Source organism: Stegostoma tigrinum, chromosome 23, assembly GCF_030684315.1.
Source record: "Stegostoma tigrinum isolate sSteTig4 chromosome 23, sSteTig4.hap1, whole genome shotgun sequence".
Taxonomy (NCBI): Eukaryota; Metazoa; Chordata; class Chondrichthyes; order Orectolobiformes; family Stegostomatidae; genus Stegostoma; species Stegostoma tigrinum.
The window spans coordinates 18,000,233-18,017,848 of NC_081376.1; the positions used below are offsets into that span (position 1 = coordinate 18,000,233).

Consider the following 17,616-nt stretch of genomic DNA (forward strand, 5'->3'; position numbering starts at 1 on the left):
TGACAAAGTAGAGGGGAAAAAGCATTGGAGGTCAAGGGAAGGGGGCTGTTGCTGCTGTGCAGTTAACATGACCAAACATCCAGCTTTGCACAGGACAGTCCTGTTTTTTAAGGTGGGCTGGCCCACTGTCCATTACTCAATGGTCTAACATCCAGTGTTTCAATCCTTAGTGCACGCATTGTTAAAGTATCAACACAGGTCGGTGTTCGTCTCTTTCCAGCAGCAACAGTCTTGATTCAAAAGGGTGCAAAAGTCAACTTTGTATCAGAGATAATGGGAACTGCAGATGCTGGAGAATCCAAGATAACAACGCGAGGAGCTGGATGAACACAGCAGGCCAAGCAGCATCTTAGGAGCACAAAAGCTGACGTTTCAGGCCTAGACCCTTCATCAGAGAGGGGGATGGGGTGAGGGAACTGGAATAAATAGGGAGCGAGGGGGAGGCGGACCGAAGATGGAGAGAAAAGAAGATAGGTGGAGAGGAGAGTATAGGTGGGGAGGTACGAAGGGGATAGGTCAGTCCAGGGAAGACGGACAGGTCAAGGAGGTGGGATGAGGTTAGTAGGTAGGAAATGGAGGTGCGGCTTGGGGTGGGAGGAAGGGATGGGTGAGAGGAAGAACAGGTTAACCTGCTTTTTCCATCAACACTCGTAACTCCTGTAGGATCTGACCCTGACGGTCCTCCAGGTGCTGCTGCTTTGATCTGTCAACGAAAACAAAGGTACAGTGTTTGTGCCAATTCATACCTGAACTCAGGAGCAAAAGCCGAAAGGAAATTCAAAGGCAACAGGCATATTCCCGGTGGGGGTGAGTCTTGGGGGATATGGCCATGGTCAACGGTGTGATAGATGCAGTTTGCTGTTCAAACTGATGAAATTGTTCATTAACACAGAAATATAAAAACATGGAAGATAGGAGGAGAAGGAGGCCATTCGGCCCTTTGTGCCTGCCCAGTCATTCATCATGATCATGGTTGATCATCCTACTCAATAGCCTAATCCTGCTTTCTCCCCATGACCATTGATCCCAATCACCCTAAGTGCTATATCTAGCTGCCGCTTGAATACATTCAATAGGGGAAGAACTGAATGCAGTTACAGGAAAGCTAGCTAAATATAGCAGGGGAAAAGAACAAGAGGAATATGACGATTAGATTGGACAAATTATGTTGGAAGCTAGCCTGTTGGAGTTCAGAGACATACAGCACAGAAACAGATCCTTCGGTCCAATTCATCTGTGCCGACAGGATATCCCAATCTGATCTAATCACATTTGCTAGCATTTGGTCCAAATCGCCGTAAACCCTTCCTATTCAGGTACCCATCTAGCTGACTTTCAAATGTTGTAATTGTACCCTTCCCCACCACCTCCTCTAGCAGCTTGTCCCATGCACGCACTACTCTCTGTGTGAAGAAGTTGCCCCTCAGGCCCCTTTTAAATCTTTCCCCTCTCACCTTAAACCTATGCCCCTCTAGTTTTGAACTCTCCCCATCTTGGGGAAAAAGACCTTGGCTATTCACCCCACCCTTCGTGATTTATAAACCTCTAAAAAGTCACCCCTCAGCCTCCATAAATACCAGCTTGAACTATTTGATCTGTTGGTGTGCACTCTATGTAACATTTAAGCAAGAAATCTTGCAGTTGCTATTTCATACAAAGGGTAATACAGAAACTAGCTGAACCAAGCACCATTGTATGGACAGCCAAGAAGTAACCAAGTAGTTTCCACAGATGAGAAGAAGAGAAGCATTGAGGCAACCACTCTGGGAAGGCAGGGATTTCCTTTGACAATTATACAGAATTGAACCATGGAAACAGGACATTCAGCCCATACAGTCCATGGTGGAATTTATCTTCCACTTGTCCAGTACCCTAACCCCACACGTCTGCTTGGTGTCTACCCTTTCCTTCAACTAATTATCAAAGCTGCTTTTAAATAATGCTTTGGACCTCACTCCAAACACTAACTGTACACTTCATTTCCTCACAATCCTCAGTGCAGAAAGGTTTCTCCTATTCTCCATCCCTGCCTTTTCTTTCATCTTATATATACCCCTATTCTATTCATCACTGCAATGTAGGTTTCAATCCAATTTGTTCCATCCTATCGCACATTTAAATGCCTTGCTCTTATAATTTGCTTAATTGCGAAAGAAGAGACTTGATTTTTCCAAGTGTCAAAAGGAAGGGAGGAAAGTCAAGAAGGTAGGGTGAGAAGGCTTGGAAAGGTTGGAAAAGAGAGTTCTGCCAGGGAGAGAGGGAGAGTTGGGTAAGCAGGGTATCCGTTACAATGTGTAGTATTGAAATTGCCTGAGTCCAGTCCCCCCCTTGCTCCCATCCACTTACTACTCACATGTAAACGAGCTCAGATTCCCGTCTCATCAGCAACTGTTTCTCATGGATTAGTTTGAACCACTCCACCATCAACTCGTCCTCATTTTCGTCTGTTTGTGTGCAATAAAAGGGAAAAAAAAATCCAGAATTTCTAAAAACAGGTGGTGACAATCAACAGAAATCCACAAGCATGCAATTGTCAAACCACACAAGCTGTGTTTGTCCAAGGCTCACACCAGGCTGTTCACTGGGAATCTGCACCTTATATGACAAAGGACATCAGCTACACACTGGTCAGTCGGAAATACTGATTGGTTCAGAAAGCCTGCTCCACCCACAAGGTGCCACTAGCGAAGACAGATACAAAACAGAAGTAGAAAAATGACATTTGGCCTCAGTATCTCTAAACTGTGGCACCATTCAATTAAATCATGGGAGATCTCCTAATTCAATTGCACCCAATCTTAATATCCCAAGTTTCCCTTAATGCCCAAAGATCTACTGATCTCTGTCTTGCATCTTGTTGACTGAGCATCTGCAAACCTCACGGGGAGCAAATTCCAAAGATTCACGTCTGTCAGAGTAAAGAAATTTCTCCTCATCTCTGTCCTTTATAGCCAATCCCTGATCTTGAGACTATGATCCCTTCACTCTTGAACCAGGAACCATCAGAACCCTGGCTGCCTGGTGGCCAGTAAGGGTTGAGGCTGGGAAGTTGGGTGGCAGGAGGGCCCATGCAACACATATCCAGGCAATTGGAGCAAAGGACTATTTAAGGTCAGGGATGAAGAAGACTCAGAGTCAAAGGAGGCCCTAAGTTTCTCGTGAAACTCAAAGAAAACCCATCTAGCCCTCAAACAAAATAGAACATTCAAGCCTGGGGCCCTTAATGTCCCTGATCCCCTCCCAAAATGACTGACCTCATGAATGAGGAAGCTATTTGTGTTTCCCCCACCCCTCAAATCCACTGCTTAATCTCTGTATTTAAGCACAATTCTAGTTATTTTCCTGTGAGTGTCTTACCAACCTGCTTAACATAACAGCATAGTATCAAAAAGGCAGGGTGACAAGAAGGGTGTGTAACTGACTTGAGTTTGATAGTATAGCCTTCAAAGCAGGGCCTGTGAGGGTAGGAAATGAGTTAGGACTTGGGCCAAGCAGCCTCACTTTTTAATAGCTGGCATTTATTGACGTGGTGACCTTCAACTTTCCAACAATTCATTTTCAGATTCCCAAGCAGCAAAGCTCAGACTCAATGAAACCTCACTTCCACTAGCTTGCTCTTCCATTTTCCATGGTTGGTTTGGATAGGAATAAACATAGGCCATTCAGCCTTGCAAGCTTGTTCTTCCATTCAGCATATATATGGTTAATCACCAACCTCTACTTGACTGTTGTACAATCTCCATATCATTGAATTCCCTCAGGATCCAAATGATAGTGAAGTGACTCTTCCTGTTAGACTCCTCAGCTAGGGGAAACATTCTTTCAGCATCCATCCCTTCAAATGCTTTCAAAATGCTCTATGTTTCAGTGACATCACCTCATTCTTCTAAATTTCAAGAAATTGAAGCCTAATCTACTCAATGTCTCCCTTTTGGACAATCCCCACATTTCAGGAATTGGCCTCATGTTTGGTCTTTTCAAGTTTGTTTTATCCTTCCTTTGGAGATCTGAACTGCTTTCAGGACTCTATATAACATGGCATTTATAACTACATGTTAAGACTTCTTTATTATTACATTCCAAATCACTGTGACAAAGGTAGATATGTTTTTGACTTTCCTAATTGTCAGGTGTAGCTGCATGCTGGATTTCTGAAATTTTTATAAAAGCATGTGCAAGATACTTCAGTTTAATACCTGTGTTAATACATTTCCCAATTTCAGAGGGTGGGAAAGTGCTCTTTATTAGTGGTGGTAAATGACACCCTTCCTGCGATAGGGTTTTGTCAAAGCAGCCTGGATGGAAATCACAGGGAAGGTTGAGAATTGTAGGGTCCACTAAAGATGCTGCATCTGGTGCTGTAAACGCATCAATGACCTCCTTCAATTCATCCAAAGGAGTGGGGGAGGCAGACTGATAAATGTCAAGACTGTATGGCAGAACGAATGAATGGATACAACCAAACACACCGATGCTCCTGTATGAATAATAGGGATGCATGTTGACAAAGGTCTCAGTTCGAATTTGTCAACTCACTAAACCTCCACTTTCTCCGACAGGACAATCAGACACATAGCCTGAAGTTATGGACAGAGAGATTCCCGATGTCAAGGCCCTCACGCTGACTGAGGAAGATCGTTCCAGACTGCTGGGGAGGAGGGAGGTGAAGCTGTTGTGATAAGGCAGCTACAATGAGTGGTGTTGCTACAATGGGCACTGAGGATCACAGAAGAAACGGTGCTGCGCTCACAGACTCTGCAATGACAACATGCTTATTTTAGTTCTCCTTTACGGGTGCCTGCAATTCAGATTGCAGAGGATGCACCATGCCCCATCTCTTCCTCACTCACCAGCTCAGCTGTACCCACCCAGGTGGTGATGAGGACAGGCATTGAGAAAAGTGGATACTGTTTTGTGAGTATAGCATAAACATATCATGACAGCTGAAGGAAGCTGTGATGGCTGAAGTTCCTGATACTAAATATTACTGGGCATCAGGTCATGATTGCAAGTTGTCTGTTTGGCATTGGCAAAGATTAGAAAAACACATGGCAGATATACTGGGGTATGAGCAGCTTTGCATAGACTATAGAGGATGCATACCCGCCTGAGGTTCTGCCAGGTTTCCGACACTTAACCACATGGCTTCCTCCATGGAGAGGTTAGCAACTACCGAGGAAGGCCAGGTCACGCTATAGGCCCGAAGGCTCTCTGACCTGTTTCCAGCCCTCTAATCATTGGCTCCATGCAACAATTGCTAGGAAAGAGGCTGAGGGCTGAGGCAACTATTTCTCAGTTAAAAACACCCGAGCCTCTGCTTGATGAACAACTATGGCCCTTTGATTTAAGTCATTTTCACAATATTTATTTACACAAGCTCAAGAGATATTGAGTGCTTATAATTACAGCTATTGGTATTTTCAGTGGTCAGGAAATTTATTACAGCTTATTAGGCAACAGTGAAAGGTAAGTTTTTTTAAGCATTGTGGTAAGTTATCAATGAATCTTTAAAGCTTTTCTTAAACATTGTCCTGTCACTATAGCTTTCACTGCTTCAAAACAGCACTGCCCAACTTCAGGATTAATGCTAGGCCATAGGCCCCAGTTTTATCTGTCTTTCTCTCCTTTACTGAATAATGGAATTACATGTGTTACCTTCAAATTGATGGGGACTGTTCTAGAATCTAGGGAAGATCAAGCCAATATTTCTCTAGCTACTTCTTTTAAACTTTAGCATTTGGCTCATCAGATGCAAAGCATTTGATGTCATAAAATACATTCATTACGTCAGTACTATTTCTTGATTGATGATAATATCCCTAGTTTCTCATTTGTATTTGACCTTCAGTTCTCTACCACTCCCAGAATAATTTTCATGCGAAGTATTCATTAAAGCCTCACATAACTCTATTATTGTTGATCTGTACCTTAACTCTTAACGCTCTTGCACAAAAAATCCAATCAACCTCCATTTCCAACCTTGGGCATAGGGGCCCAGCCCAGGTCCTGCTTTGCCTCAAACACCCACCTCCCTCACAGCTCCGAAGCTGAGGTTCCAGCTCGACCCCCTTCTGTTCCAGTGCATCCAACTTCTTCCCGATATCTTGTAATTCATTCCGAATGTCCTCTTCTGATATTCGCTGACTGGAGGTGCTCTGCAACGTGAAATTCAGAGTTCAAATGAAATGCAGACAAGAAGACTGACAAATGGACAAATTTGTTCCCACAGTCAGCTAGCTCTCTCTGTGAATGAAAACTCAGTGGCATCTTCTCAAGGGCAACTAAGATTGGCCTTCTCAGGGAGGAATTAAGAAACTTAAACTCAGAAAAACGTTTCTCTTTCCGTCTCTATTGCTTCCACCCTGGTCAATTGTCTATAGATCAGACATGGCTGCTTGATTATTTGTGACATACACTGACCCACGTGGCTAATGTCTTGCTTCCATTTCAATAAGACCAAGGCCAGTGAAAGGAACATACTATAACAAGCAGTATGTCGTCGGGATAAAATGAAAGCCCTCAGACAGTCTCGCTAACACTACCTCAATGGGAAGGAACGGTGATAAGCACACCGCAGGATACAAGTCAACCAGTGAATGTACACACATACAATGACTGTGGATAAGAATGAGTGAACACAGATTACATGAAAAGGGCTGTTAATGGGAATGACAAGATTAAATACAGTGACCCCGGTACGAACGTACTAACACAGACACTCTTCACCCCAACACCACCCTCTCTCATTCCCTCCCATCCTCAACCTCACGCTATTCTATTAATAATGTTCTTCTTTATGGGACACAGTTTGAATTCTATCTTGATGGACGGTGAAATGTCTATTCAATAAAAATCTCGAAATAAAGCCAGCCTAAGGGTGACCATGTAACCACTTCAATTGTAGCAAAAACCCATCTGGCTCATTAATGGCCTTTCGAGAAAAATATTTGCCATTCCCCATCAGGTCTGGCTTACGTGTGACTCCAGACCCACAGCAATATGGTGGACTCTTAAATTCCCCCTGAAACAGCAATTAGGAATGGGCAATAAATGCTTGCCTAGCCAGTAAGGCCGGTAATACATGAACTAATTTTTAAGACATTATTCATGTTGTTATGGAGTGAACTTCCCTCCTCATTCACTCACTCTCACCTTCTCAGGGGTAGTGGTAGAGTCACCATGACCTTGGCTTTCCTTGGAATCTTCTGGAACGTAGTTGCTTTCAAAGAATTTTGCTCTCGCTGACTTTGCTGTAAAATTAAACCAACGCTACTTCAGAACCAGTGTAGTAAGAAATCATCCCATCAAATCCCATCCGATAACATCACACAAATCTCAAGGTAGAAAGAACACAAAGTGATGAGTCATATAAACCTCTGCTCACATTTTATTTGGCTGATAGCTTTTAGTTGGGGAACAGCACCTCAGGGCAGGATTCATCTGCCTTGGAATGGATGCAGCCCTGATTCACCTGTCATAGAACATATAATTGTACAGCAAAAGGAATGGGCACTTCGACCCACCCTGTTGTGCCGAACATAACACCAAATTAAGCTAATCCCTTCTGCCTGCCTTTGTTCCATATCCCTCCACTCCTTGCATATTCATGTTCTTATTTAAAAGTCCCTTAAACACGCCTCATGTATCTCCCTCCAACACTACCCCTGTCAGCACATTCCAGACTCCTGCTCCTGTGTAAAAATCTAGCCCCTCACATCTCCTTTGAACTTCCCCACTCTCACCTTAAAAGCATGCCCCCTAGTTTTAGACATTTCAACTTTGGGCAAAAGATTCCGACTGTCAACCCTATCCATGGATCTCATAATTTTATAGACTTCTATTAAGTCTCCCCTCACCCTCCACTACACCTGAGAAAACAACTCAAATTTTTCTAACCTCTCCTTATAGCTCAAATCCTTGAATCCAAGCAGCATCCTCTTCTGCATCCTCTCCAAACCCTCCTCACCCTTCCTACAATGTCGCAATCAGAATTGAACACAATAATCCAAGCATATATTGATACTGGGACTAAAGAGTTAAATAATGAAGTCAGGTGGGATGAGAAGTCTCATATTCCCTCAAGCATAGATTGCACAAAACTTCAAAATTCACAATTCTAGGATGCTATCGGGAATCATTTATTCTGTATAACGATACTGGAAAACTGCAACACCCTTCTCACCCCAAAACCTAGGGCTAGGGCCAATCGTAACCATTGCATGATTTTTGACTGACTTCCAACATCAACAACTATCTTCCCTTGCAACCTCATCCAAACCATCTTCCCTTGTGCTCAGCAGGACTTCCACTAGTGGAGAGTTTTCTCATGACTCCCATCAAATTCAGTTTTTCTCGAGTCCCTTAATGTAATACTTGGTCAAATGCTGCCTGGATGCCGAGGGCAACTGCCCTCATCTTAGCTTTTTTTTTCGGAATAAAGGAACCAAGGTAGGGTGAAGGAATCAAGATACACAGCAACCATTATGTCACTGAACAGCCGAACAAGATCAAGCTGCAGAATGACCTCTTCCAGTTCCAGTGAATCCTGCCAGATTGGAAGAGAATAGGTCAACAAAGCATTACAATTTGACCCATTTTTCTTGCCCTTGCACATCACCCTCCCCACTTATCTCTGTAATCTCTCCCAGTTACACAGTCTTCCCAAGGTCTCTACTGCCTTCTAATTCTGTCCTCTTCATCTCCTTAATTTTAATCATGCCACAAGCTCTCTTGACCAAATTTCTCACCATAATTCACTGCAATGCTTTTTTACTTCAAGACACACCTTAGATGCTTCCTCATTTGTTGCAGCACCTCTTGTGGCTTGATGTCAAATTTTGTTTGAAAATCGCTCCTGGGGAGGTTTCTACTATGTTAAAGTGCTTTATAAATGCAATGTTGTTGTTGAGCTTTTTACTGGGCCTGAGGTTTCCTTAGTAACCAACATGATCTTCATTCAACAAGAGTAATAACACAAAAGCAATCAAGGCTCTCTGATTTTTCCTTTAATCCTGTGACATAGCATCGCTTTGAGTAAAATGTGTAGCATAATTATCACAGCTTAATTATACAGTAAACGTCAGGCATACCTTATAAAATCTGAACTGTACTCATTGAAAGAGAGAGATTTAAGTGTGAAAATTAGATTTGTTAATAAATAGCTTCCCCAATGATTGTCTTGTTGAAGATCAAAGGTGTCGACATTGTGCTTTAAGAAATATTACCAAAATATGCCAATTTTAATGCGCAGATTAGCTCCATCATCAAATTGACTTTTTGTTATAATCTGTACTTGTGGCATAATGAAAGTAATGAATGCAAAGCAGTATTAGCTGAGGTGGCGCTTCTGGCAATAGAATTTGTGCAGGAACATACTGACCTGTCTCAGTGGCTGATTTGCCTTGGACCCAGCTCTGTCTCCCTGGTGATTCCTCCATGACCCGGTCTAATGCAGGTTGATGGCTGCTCCCAAAACCCTGAGGACTCCTCATGTCCTTTTCAAAGGGAGACACTGCGGCAAGGCTCTTGTCTGTTGGAGACTGGAGGCCATCCTTTACTCCTGCCAACAGTTCCATGCCCGGTTTGAGCACCCTCTTCTGCTGTGTGGAGTGGAACGTTTTGGTTTCTGTACCAGATATCTCTTTGGCAGGGGAAAGAGAAGTGGTGGAGACTGTTGTGTTGCTGGAATTATGGAGAGAGAATGTTACCTCTACCTGTTTCCCAGTGCCTGTGATGGTTGAACTTGGAGTCCAATTGCTACCTGCAGCTGTCTTGGGTGTAGAGGGAGTGTTACTTGTGTTGCCAAATGCACTTGGTTTTTTAATGTCCACGTTAATGGATGAACTATGCGTTTGTTTGATGTCCGTCGATCCAAAGCTAAAAACAAAAATATTCGATTAGCACGGTTATGTAAATTCAAATAACTCACACATCTGGTGTCAAATCACACTGCACACATCTCAACTCGCTGTAGGAATCTAGATGCAAGAGAACATCATTCAGCTGAAGTCTGTCTCACCATTCCATCTCGACATTAATTCCCATCACCTTTTAGTTCCATAACCCTGAAACTGCAAGCCTCACAAAATCCAGTTTGTCCTAGTTTAAAATATGTCAAATAACCCCTGAGCTCATCAGCTTTTTGGGAAAGAGTTTCAGATTTCCACTACCTTGCTTCTACACAATCTGACCAAAAACAGAAAAGAAAACTAGGGCTGGATTTTCCTCGGAGTTGCAACCTTCCCGCTTACTGTTTTACAGGAGAAAGTTCCGCATTTCTGAGAGAAGATTCCAATCAGGACTGCATCAGAAACACATAGCTCTATTTCCGTTCTGACGGTTGCGCAGAACTGGAAAGTAAACCACACTCCCTTTTCACAGTAGTCAGCTTCTGTATTCCAAAACATAAAAGTCCAGAATCACAGACAGGCCCTTTGTCAGCTGCTATCAAAGATTAAGCACATAACGTAAGTGTGAGGTTATTCTGCCAGGAGGGTAGTTGGTTAAAGTGCCAGGTCTGTAGGGTGCCACTTGAATAGGGTGTCAGAGTGCCAGCAAAATAGGATACTAATTGGGTAGGGTGCCAGGAGGGTAGGCAATTCTTCTTTCTTTATTCACACATGGGATGTGGGCATCACTGGCTCGGCCATCCCTAAGTGCACTTGAGAAGGTGATAATGAGCTTCTTTCTTGACCCTTTCCAGCCCATTTTCAGTAGGTAGATCTAAAATGCTGTTATAGAGGGCATTCCAGATTGGGTGCAGGGGAAGGGGTGGAGGACAGACAAGGGTAAAGTGGATGCAGTGCAGCGGAAGATGGGGTCAGCTCCCGGGGGAGAGGAAATCTAATCAAGTCCAGTGGCTAGAAAGAGGGGTGCCAGCAAGAGACGGGAGTGTCAACCCAGACTGCTCAGAGGGAGGATCAGTCTGGAGGTAGGGAGAGAGGGGAGCATCAGGACCAGAGTTTGGGAAAGGCTGTTGTGTCTTGAGGATGAGAAGGGGCTTACATCTGCAGTGGCAGAATGTGGGCAGCATGTGAAAGGATTGAGAAAGGAATGGGTGTAGAGTTCATGGAGGAGAGAAGAGACTATCAGGTCAGGATCTGGAGATGTAACTGGTCTGGGCAACGAGTAGCTCGGGAGGTGTGAGTTAAGTATGGGCTCTATTGAATTGTTCCTCAACAGATAGACAACATGATTAATGGTCCAACTTTTCCTGAGTAACTATTTACTTAATTTCATCCGAACTCAAAGTTTCCAATTTAAATGGAGACTTCTGGAGAATTCTGGGCATAGAAGAGCTGACAGAGGATTCTTAAATTTCCAGGACACTTCTTTCAGAAATCTGCTACAATGGGATTCCCCAGGATCCCCATGAATAATGCCTATCCATACCGCAATGACGGAAAATCCCAGCCTTCGTAATTTAAAGCTCAGTTCTTCTAACCTGGAGCCAGCAACATACAAATAGCTACAATTAACCCCTAAATGACCTCAGAGATTTACAAAATGCCTGGAATTGAGGGTTCCAAACACACACACACTCACAGAAAGTTCTGAACCAGTGACCTTCATACTAATAGAGCCATCCATCATGTTCTGTGGCTCAGAATGTGTCTGACTACCTTAGGACAGAGTCTCCAGTTCTGGTTAGTGTTATCCTGGAGCTTTAGTCACATGATCTTCCACCTGGAACCACCCCCACCTCACACCTCACACCTCCACCCTTGAAATCAACCTGAAAGGATTGACGAGTCTATTGGCAGAAGCTTTTGAACAAAACCTACATAGATTTAATAGGTCTGCTGGGAAGGAGATGAATCAATCTGTTCCTTTCTACATAACTGACCCAGAAATTTGAAACAAGGTTTGGATTAGGAATGCAAACAGTATTCATTGCTCAAACAGAAGCTGTCAGGACATTACACAGTACCACTCCATTTCAAGAACACCAAGTTACAGATCAGTGTTAAGAGAATGGTTAGAAAGTAAATTCCAATCTAGCAAAGCCTACCCTATCATCCCTTCAGATTTAGGAATGATCCAGTTACAATGAACTGTTGGGTCCTGTTCAAATGAATGACAACAGTAAACGTTAAACTGTGACTCACTCTCAGCTGAAAGCTGATGCCCTTTGCCAAAGAGTTGAGCACAAGATCTAGATGAGCATTGTCACTGCAGTACTAAGGGTGCAGGTTCAATTGAATTAATATTACTAGTGAATCAACTTTTATTCCTCATTTTTAGCATGTTCATATGAAGTGTTAAAAAATGCAGTTAATGGAGTCTTACTCTGTAACATGTGATGTTTGCCTCCTATGGACCGTGCGAGAGAGAGAAGGAAATATTTCTGCAGAGTAGTGAGATTCTCCATTGTTCTGTCAATTTTAGATTAATTAAATACAATTCCAACTACTGAGTCGATACATAGTGTACATGGCCATCCAAGCCATTTTTTGAGTAGGCCTTCCAGCTGATCTTTCTCTGTCCCTCAGTTTTGTACTTTTTTCTTGGAGTATTGAGTTATGACCTGGAAATCACTGCCTGATTCAACAGCAACTTCTAAAAGGATTCTGAAGGGAAAATATAAGCAGGGATGTAAGGAACGATCAAGGAAATGTGAACATTTGGATCTCCCTTTCCAAAAGCTTTCACAGACACAATGGGCTGCAAACTCCTTATGTGCTATGTGATTCTTTGATTCCAAATTTAAATATCTGGGAATAAAATAACTCTGGATATTTTCCAGATCTAAAGCAAGGAATTATAACCGAGCAAGCAAACTTCTACAATGGCTGGCATAATCTGACTGCTGACAACAGAACAGTGAGGCATCAACCTTTCATAAGGACCTGACTCAATGGCTTAGTATTAAAGTAAAGTGTTGATTAGAGCACATATACTACAAATGCAGGAGATAAAGCAAGTACATAGCTGTCAGATTACTTTGCCAGTATTATAACATAAAATTAATCTATCTACAGATTGAGACTATAGCCTTTTAGCTCATTCCCTGAACATTGGATTCACATTGCACTTTTTGGGAATTCAAGCTAACATTCTTTCAAATAAAGCTTTAATAAGGATTGCCACAGTGTTGTCAGTGAAAACCCATCCTCTCCACATCACCTTCCCCCTACCAGTGCTGAATCCACTTCCACATTTTGTTGAAAAGGAAGCACAACCACGAGATTCAAATAAAAGGTACAATTTTGAGAAGAATAAATTATATTGTTCTGTAATATGGCAATTTACCTCTCTGGTATATTCCACTTTTTGTGAGGCCTGCCATATTTAAAGTGTTACAGTGACATGCAGGCATTCTATGCTTGTTCTCTGAAGCCACCCGGGTACAGAAGGGACAGTAGGGAAGCATGGAAGTAATAGTGACCATAATTCAGCAAGATTTAAGGTAAGTATGGATAGGAATAAAAATGGATTCGAAATAAAGTTTGTGAATTGGGGGAAAGACAATTTTTATAAGACAAGACAAGATTTGGCCAAAATGGACCAGGTGCAGCTACTTCCAGAAAAATCCACATTAGAGAGAAGGGAGACATTTGCAAAAGTAACAGTGAGAATGTAGGGCCCATATGCTCCTGTAAAGGTGAGTGGGTGGGACCAACAGGTCAAAAAACTCTGGATGCCAGGGAATGTACGGAATTGATTAACAGGTTTGAAAAAGAGTGGAAGTTATGGTAGATACTGACACCTCAAAACAACAGATGCCCTAAAGACATATAGAAAGTGCAGGGGATTTCTTAAAAATTATTAGGAGGTTGAAGAAGGGACATGAAAAGACACTGATAGGTAACATTATTGAAAATTCAAAATGTTTTTATAAGTATTTTGGAGACAAAACACTAATCATGTAAAGAGTAGGACACATTAGGGACAAAAAGTGACAATCTGTGTATGGAGCCAGAAGGACACCATCAAGGTTTTAAATGAGTACTTTGCATCTGTATTCACAGACAGGGAAGGAGAATGTAGGTATAGAACTCAGACAGGGGGCTGTGACATACTTGAACAAATTAGCATTGAGAAGGAGGAAGCGGTATAGTTCTAGTGGCTTGCTAGTGGATAAATTCCCAGGCCTAGATGAGACTTATCCAGGCTGCCTTGGGAGGCAAGTGAGGAGATTGCAGGGGCTCTGACACTGATTTTCAAATCCTCTCTGGCCACAAGAGAGGCGTCACAGGACTACATGACAGCAAGATAAAACCATTATTCAAGAACAGTGCGAGGTATAAACCAGGAAACTATAGGCCAGTGAGTTTAACATCACCAATAGAAAATCTGGAAAAAAATTCTTGACAGAATTAATGCCCATTTAGGATTAATCAAGGATGGTCAACATAGCTTCGACAGGGGACATCGTGTCAAAAAATATCTAAATGAATTGTTCCAGGAAGTGATTGGGTGTGTAGGTGAGGTTAATGCAGTTGAGATAGTCTACGTGGACCTCAGTAAGACTTTTGACAGTATCTCGTAAGGCAAACTGTTTGAGAAAGTAAGAGCCCAGGGGATCAGGGACAATTTGGCAAGTTGGATCTAACATTGACAAAAAAAAAGTGGCAGGAAGCAGGGGGTGATAGTCAAAGGGTGTTTTTGTAATTGGAAGCCTTTCAGCAGTGATGTACCACAGAGCTCAGTGCTGGGTCCCTTGTTGTTTGTTGAGTACATCAATAATCTAGTCATGAATATAGGAGGCATGATCAGTGCAGTTGCAGATGACACAGAAATGGGCTGGTCAAATGGGCTGAACTGTTGCAAATAGAATTAATCCTGAAAAGTGTAAGGTGATGCATTTAAGGATGATTAATGAGGCAAGAGAAATGGTAGGACCCTGTGAATTACAGAGGATCAGACGGACATTGACATGAATATCCATAGAACACTGCAGGCAGCAGAACAGGTTAAAGAAGGTGGTTAAGAAAACATATGGCAGACTTGCCTTTATTAATCAGGTATTGATTATAAGAACAAGGAGGTTACAACTGAGCTGTGCGTAATGTTATTTGGGTTACATATGGAGTAGTGTGTATAGTTCTGGTCACTACACTACAGGAAAGATGTAATTGTACTGGAAAGGAGATTCAGGGGCCAGAATGATCCAGCTGTGAAGACAGATTACAAAGGCTGGGGTTGTTTTCCTTAGAGCAGAGAAGAGGACCTGATTAAGGTAAACAAAATTGTAAAGGGCTTAGGCTGGATAGGAAGAAATGTCTCTTAGCAGTAAAGTGGGCAATAACTAGGCAAAATAATTTTAGGATAAGGAGGAGTGTTTTTTTTCCACCCAGAGCTTATGGGTGTCTAGAACTCACTGTCTAAAGGACTGGTAGAGATGGGAACCCTCAAGACATTTAAGAATTATTTGGATTGTTTGGATACTTGAAACGCCACAGCATACAAGGCTATGGACCAAAAGCTCAAAAATGGTATTAGAACAAATGGATGTTTGACAATAGGCATGGATCTGGGACCTCTTTCTATGCTGTTAAAATACTTTGACTCTATGACTTGCGTTCCAACACTCGTTAAGGCACTTCTACATGTTTGTGGTGATCTGCCATATTATTCGCAAATTGGTTCTTATTTGGCACCTTCCTTCCCACCAAGCCTTCAAAAGGATAATCCAGGAAGAGGACAGAAAGCAAGGCTGGATCACTTTGCTATGGATAGGATGTCGGTGAACAACTGTGCAGATTCCAGTTCAGAGAAACTTTAATGCCATATTGCTATAGCTTCACAATTACTGAACATCCCATGCACTAACACAGCAACCTCTTGCTCACCTGTTGCTTTACATGTCTCGAGAACTGTCTAGTCTCCTCTGAGGGCAAAGGCCTGGACTTCAAAGGCCTGGTCAGACCCAACTACCAATCCAGGGAACTGGGGGGGGCAGGATAGATTTGGGCAGACCAACTCCAGAAGGCACATGCTTGGCAGCCGGCAGTAGGCTGTTTAATAAGGAGCCAACGTGGTTCCAATTGTTTGAGAAGCTGGATCCCTGTTAAACATGGGGCCAAGCAGCAATAGGGTTCGTGACAGACTACACCCTCTCATCAAGTAGATAGGCAGGTTGCATAAAGTTTAAGACCAAGTATAGATTAATTCCACATCACAATTCCCAAACCAAATAATGGACCTAATTCAATTCTTCCTCCCAGAGTGAACCCCTACCACAGCCCGTCGGCTGGCACAGACTAAACATCCAAACACTTAGCAAGTCTAGTTCTGTTCCAGAATCAGGCGTCTTTATTTTTATTACATTTGTTCAATGTGAAGTACATTTACAACATCATTTGTCCCACGTAATTTTGCCATTACTAGTTTTTAGCTACAGGAATTAAAGCTGTCATTAAAGACATTAATAGCATTGTTATTATTCAGTTACACAGTGGTCACTGTTAATTTCTGGAGCTAATAAATGTTGAAGGGATGACTGTACAATATAACAGAATGATAACAATGTTGTTAATGTCTTTAATATAGACTTTAATTTCTGAAAATAATAAATGGTAAAGTTCAAATTGTCGTCCGTGACAGATATAAATCTATTGCATTTTAAAACTGGTCATAAAATGCCATCCTTAACTTTATTTCTGAATAGCAAATCCACAAAGTCTGATAATACTCTGAACAGTGCAGAAAACCGCTGAGGTGGCTGCCTAAAAGTGGTTCCCAAAGTTCAGGGCTAAATTGTGCTCTTGTTTGCTGCCACTTACACATTAACATCAAAGTCAGGATCACTCTTTTTGAAATAACACAAGTGCTGAGGTCAAGTCTAAATGGAGTGAGAAAAGCAGTACAAAATTGTTCAAAATATTGGGACTTCAAACGGAAGTGGCCAAATTCTAGCTGCTCGGCGCAATCCTCTGCATCTTTATTTTCCCTGATTTAAAGATTTTAAGAAAGGGCAATGTTCCAATCACTGCAGAGGGCATAACAAAAGTGATACAGACTGCAGCAATATGAGGATTCAGACCTGCAGAGATTTCCTTCAGAATTAAATCAGATACAAGCTCCTCATTAGCTGAATAAAATGGCAATCCTGCGTCAAACGTGCGTGTAAAAAGGACAGAAGATCTTCTGCAAGATTTACAAACTAAACAATCTTATTAATCATGGTTGTTAACAGCATTGGACTGAAGACCAACAGTCAGTCCTGATGAGATTGGTTGGTGTTAAACTTTGAGTTAGATCTGATGATTTGAATGTTGTTATCAAACATCCATCTGAGCCACTGGTCAGTGAGCCTCGGGTGATCATCACATCGAAAAGGTGGGAGTTCCAACAGTACTTTCAGTACTGCACTTAAATGCCAGTATAAAGATGTGCTGGCGAAGGGTTAAGGTTAGGGTCAGGGTCAGGGTCAGAGTCAGAGTGGAGCCTATATGGTGCCAATTCCACACAGCCTGGATGTATACCCACGAAGAAAATATTTGTAGGCCATATGGAAAGAACAAGGGAGTAGGACTCATAAGCCATCTCTTTCAAAAATCTGGCACATGCATGATGGGTTGAATAGCCTCCCACTATGCTACATCATTCAATAATTCAAAGTTTTAAAAAGTGCAAATAAAAGCAAGCCAACAAGGCTAGAGTTACAAAGGG

General features: G+C 42.3%; 1 protein-coding gene across 3 annotated transcripts in view; it reads right to left on the bottom strand.

Moving 5' to 3' along the window:
- The window catches only part of LOC125462539 (MICAL-like protein 2), an 88,003-nt gene that overhangs the window by 14,679 nt on the left and 55,708 nt on the right, over positions 1-17,616 (bottom strand). For all 3 annotated transcript variants that reach the window (XM_048552678.2, XM_048552680.2, XM_048552679.2), the window contains exons 8-12: positions 9,380-9,876; positions 7,153-7,250; positions 6,029-6,155; positions 2,354-2,444; positions 630-703 (exon numbers count right to left, since the gene is read on the bottom strand). In XM_048552678.2, coding sequence (XP_048408635.2) covers positions 630-703; positions 2,354-2,444; positions 6,029-6,155; positions 7,153-7,250; positions 9,380-9,876 — 887 coding nt within the window. The remainder of the gene's footprint in view (positions 1-629; positions 704-2,353; positions 2,445-6,028; positions 6,156-7,152; positions 7,251-9,379; positions 9,877-17,616) is intronic.